Source organism: Fusarium phalaenopsidis, assembly GCF_050370095.1.
Source record: "Fusarium phalaenopsidis strain FUZ10S chromosome Unknown contig_32290, whole genome shotgun sequence".
In the NCBI taxonomy this organism is placed as follows: Eukaryota; Fungi; Ascomycota; class Sordariomycetes; order Hypocreales; family Nectriaceae; genus Fusarium; species Fusarium phalaenopsidis.
This window is the reverse complement of record NW_028145411.1, coordinates 436,884-440,230: the sequence shown is the minus strand read 5'-3', so window position 1 is coordinate 440,230 and position 3,347 is coordinate 436,884. Positions and strand designations below refer to the sequence as shown.

At 49.2% G+C, this 3,347-nt stretch overlaps 1 protein-coding gene across 1 annotated transcript; it reads right to left on the bottom strand.

The window, feature by feature from the left end:
- Nucleotides 1–1,537: 1,537 nt before the first annotated feature.
- Nucleotides 1,538–2,929, bottom strand: LRP88_04318 (glutaminase; the record flags this gene model as incomplete). The annotated part of the gene is made up of 1 exon (XM_083240893.1): nt 1,538–2,929. One exon carries the CDS (start codon nt 2,927–2,929, stop codon nt 1,538–1,540), a length of 1,392 nt encoding a protein of 463 aa, XP_083103423.1.
- Nucleotides 2,930–3,347: the final 418 nt, after the last annotated feature.

The window sequence follows — 3,347 nt, the reverse complement described above, 5'->3', positions numbered from 1 at the left end:
CGAATCCGTAGTTGGAAAGACTAGGGTAAAAATCCCACAGCCTGCCACATCTCTTACTTCATCACATCGTGCTTTTCGTCTTCAGCCCCGATCTCAAGCTCCGGATTTTCCTCTACACTCGCCGAGAGTCACTTCGCCTGTCCTGGTACAGAGAGGCATCTCACGCGAGTTAAACAATCTAGCATCAGTTGCCAGATCTGAAGACCAAATACGCATAAGCTGTTGCATGGCAATCCTCCCCAGATTCCATCGTCTTATCGCAGAGATGGAGTAATATTTCACACATCGTCCTCACCATCAAGACTCCATATTCTAGGCCCTGGAAGTGGTAAGAGTCAAATATAAAATATTGACTCAACGACAAGGTTGTTGATCACGTGTAATTTGAAGAACGATGCCGGTTCTAAATAAAGGAGATCAGCTATATGAACAACGAGAGTTTCTGCTCAAGTGTTTTTTGAAACGCAAGGCTCTTTCCAATGTCAACCTTGGTCCCTAGTTTTGTTTAACACATCTCCAATGGCGTGCAATACATATAATTCCGACTGCGAGCCCTTGCAACGGGCGAAACTGGCCGTTGTGTCTCATCACGATTACCTGAGAGCGATTGCTACCATAAATTAAGCAAGTTGCGATTCTATCTTATCATTTGCTGACCCGGTACTAGCCTCTCGAACTTCAACAAAAGAACACGGACAATACTCCGGTTACTGGCAGAGGTGTCAATCTCGTCGCGATGATTCGTTGCAGGTCACCGTGACACAGCTAGATAGTGTTGTGCTTAATACCGCCCAAGGGACGAGATGTATGATGAAAAGAAGCTTTTGATTGGGAAAAAGCCGAGGCGTCAGTGGAGCTCGTTCGGGTGTAACTGGATCTTGATCATGTGCCTGGGTATTGACCTTGGTGTCTGCCCGGATGGTTTCAACGAGGGTGCCCTCAACCTCATCGGCTGAGGAAGCGCATGATGGTTGACTAGACTGCAAGCAGTTTGCTGGCATGCATGCCTCATTCATCCCGAGGCTATTAAGCCTTTACCTGCCCTATTACTTTCTTGATACGCATAACGCTGGATCCTAGTGTCTGGAATCCGCAGTAACCGTTCTTATTCCTCTTTCGATTCTCAGACTGTCATTCCCTTGATCATCGGCATCCAATACTGCATAAACCTCTGTATTCTCAGACTCTTTTCCAGGCCCACTACTAGGCCCTGTGCTTGTTTATCTACACGTATTGGGATGAACACTCTTCAGGCGCCACGGGAGCTGCCACTGCGCACGATCATCAGAAGCGTTTCCCACGCGTGACTATCAGAATGTCATTGAGACCCGAATGCCACCCTCGGATCAACCACAACTCCAAACTTAGGATCGCTGGACTGGAAACAGTGATCCTTGAAAGCAGAATGACCTGTGTAGCAGCCAAGGTGTTCTCTTGACATCTTTCTAGGGTATCGACAAGATCTGTGGTGGCTGCCCGAACATGAGTGTTAGCCCTGACTCTCAAAGCACCACTGACCTGGGTCATACCCCTTGAATTACCATTCATCAGTCTTGGTTACTGTATGACAACCGATTCCCCCGATGAAATTCCTTGCTTCTGTCTCTGTCTCTACAATTCTCAACTTCTTCCCCGCGCGCACAGTGTCTATCCTCAAGACCCCCGAGGGATCAATGATCACCACACTCTTGCCATCAACCAGTAGTCTGTAGACATCTGCTTGAATGATCCGCTGGGCCACCGCATTGAATGAAAAGACATCCCGGAATGAAAATACAATGGCGCAGGCATGGCGGGAACGCCCAGAGCCGGGATCATCCGGATTGGGTTGACCAAGTTCGCGTGTGATAGCGCGGGTCAGGCGCTCCGAGCCTGCAAAACGAACGACGCCTCGTAGGCTGAAGATGATGACTTCTCTGTTGCAGTTTGCGTGATGGGGCTCGCTTTCACCAGCAACAATGGTTGCCACAGATGTCCGCAACGTCGCCTGTGCAATCTGGCTCACGTCCATCATGTGAAGACCCATGTCACGGGACAATTGCTCGCAAATGGCGACACCGCGAACACTGTTGCCGCGTCCATCAAGCTTGGGCGAGAAGACAGCAATGCCCATCTGACCTGGCAGGGCCCCAATGATGCCCCCAGCCACACCGCTTTTCGCTGGTATTCCAATTCTCGAGACCCAGTCTCCCGCGGCATCGTACATACCACACGTGGTCATGACGGAGAGAATCTGGCGGACGCTTGTCTGGGGAATGATGGCTTCGCCAGTCTCTGGGTGTATGCCGGCGTTGCAGAGAGTTGCCGCCATCATGGCTAGGTCACGCACATTGACATTGATGGCACATTGGCGAATGTATCCTTTGACGGCCTCTTGGGGGTCACAGGTGATGATACCTGCCGCCTTGAGCATGTAGCCGATTCCCATGTTGCGATCAGCATTTCTCATCTCGGCCTCGTAAACATCCTCGCATACATGCAGCTGTCGACCTGCTAATCTCGAGAGGGCTTTCAAGATGCGGTCTGTTCTCTGTTCAGCTGTGGCATTGGGTCCCACGATAAGAGAATGCGCAGTGATCGCCCCAGCGTTGATCATGGGATTCATGGGTCGATTGCTGCCACGCTCCAGGGACAGACTGTTGAAGGCATCACCCGAAGGCTCGACGCCAATCTTTTCCAGAACTTTATCCAGGCCCGCATCCTCAATTGCAAGTGCGTAGACAAAGGATTTGGAGATGGACTGAATGGAAAACTCGACTTGGTCATCTCCAGCTGAGTACAGTTGGCCATCTACCATAGCAAGAGCCACGGCGATTTTGGACGTGTCGGCCTTGGCCAGTGTCTCAATATAGCTGGCTGGTTTGCCATCTTCGATCGGGCGTGCGTTTTCAAGCACTTGGTTGAGGTAGTCGGGAATAGGGGACTTCATTGCGCCGAGAGATCGATCATGAGCTCGGTTTTGGTAGAATGATGCAAGGTCCAAAGCTTCTGAAGTCGAGAGAAATTCTGCCAGCGGGAGTGTCGTAAGCTAATAAGAGTGTTGGCAAAGTTTGTGAAATCGCTCGTCTAATGCCAATGCAGCCAAACAGCGGCCTGAGAAAAAAAGTTAAACACCATAGAGGGCAAAGTACCTACAGCTCCTTAAAAATACCTTGAGTTTACAGCACCATAACTATGAAAAAAAAAAAAAAAAACAAGAAAAAAAATATCACAATACCAAGATTGACTCTATTAATATTCCACAATATTTCATTATCTTGATTCCTATTATACTGTTCACTAAGGAGAGACTTAGAGGCCAATGTCCTTGTACTGGTGTCTTGTGTTTTTCTTTGACCTCGTTGACC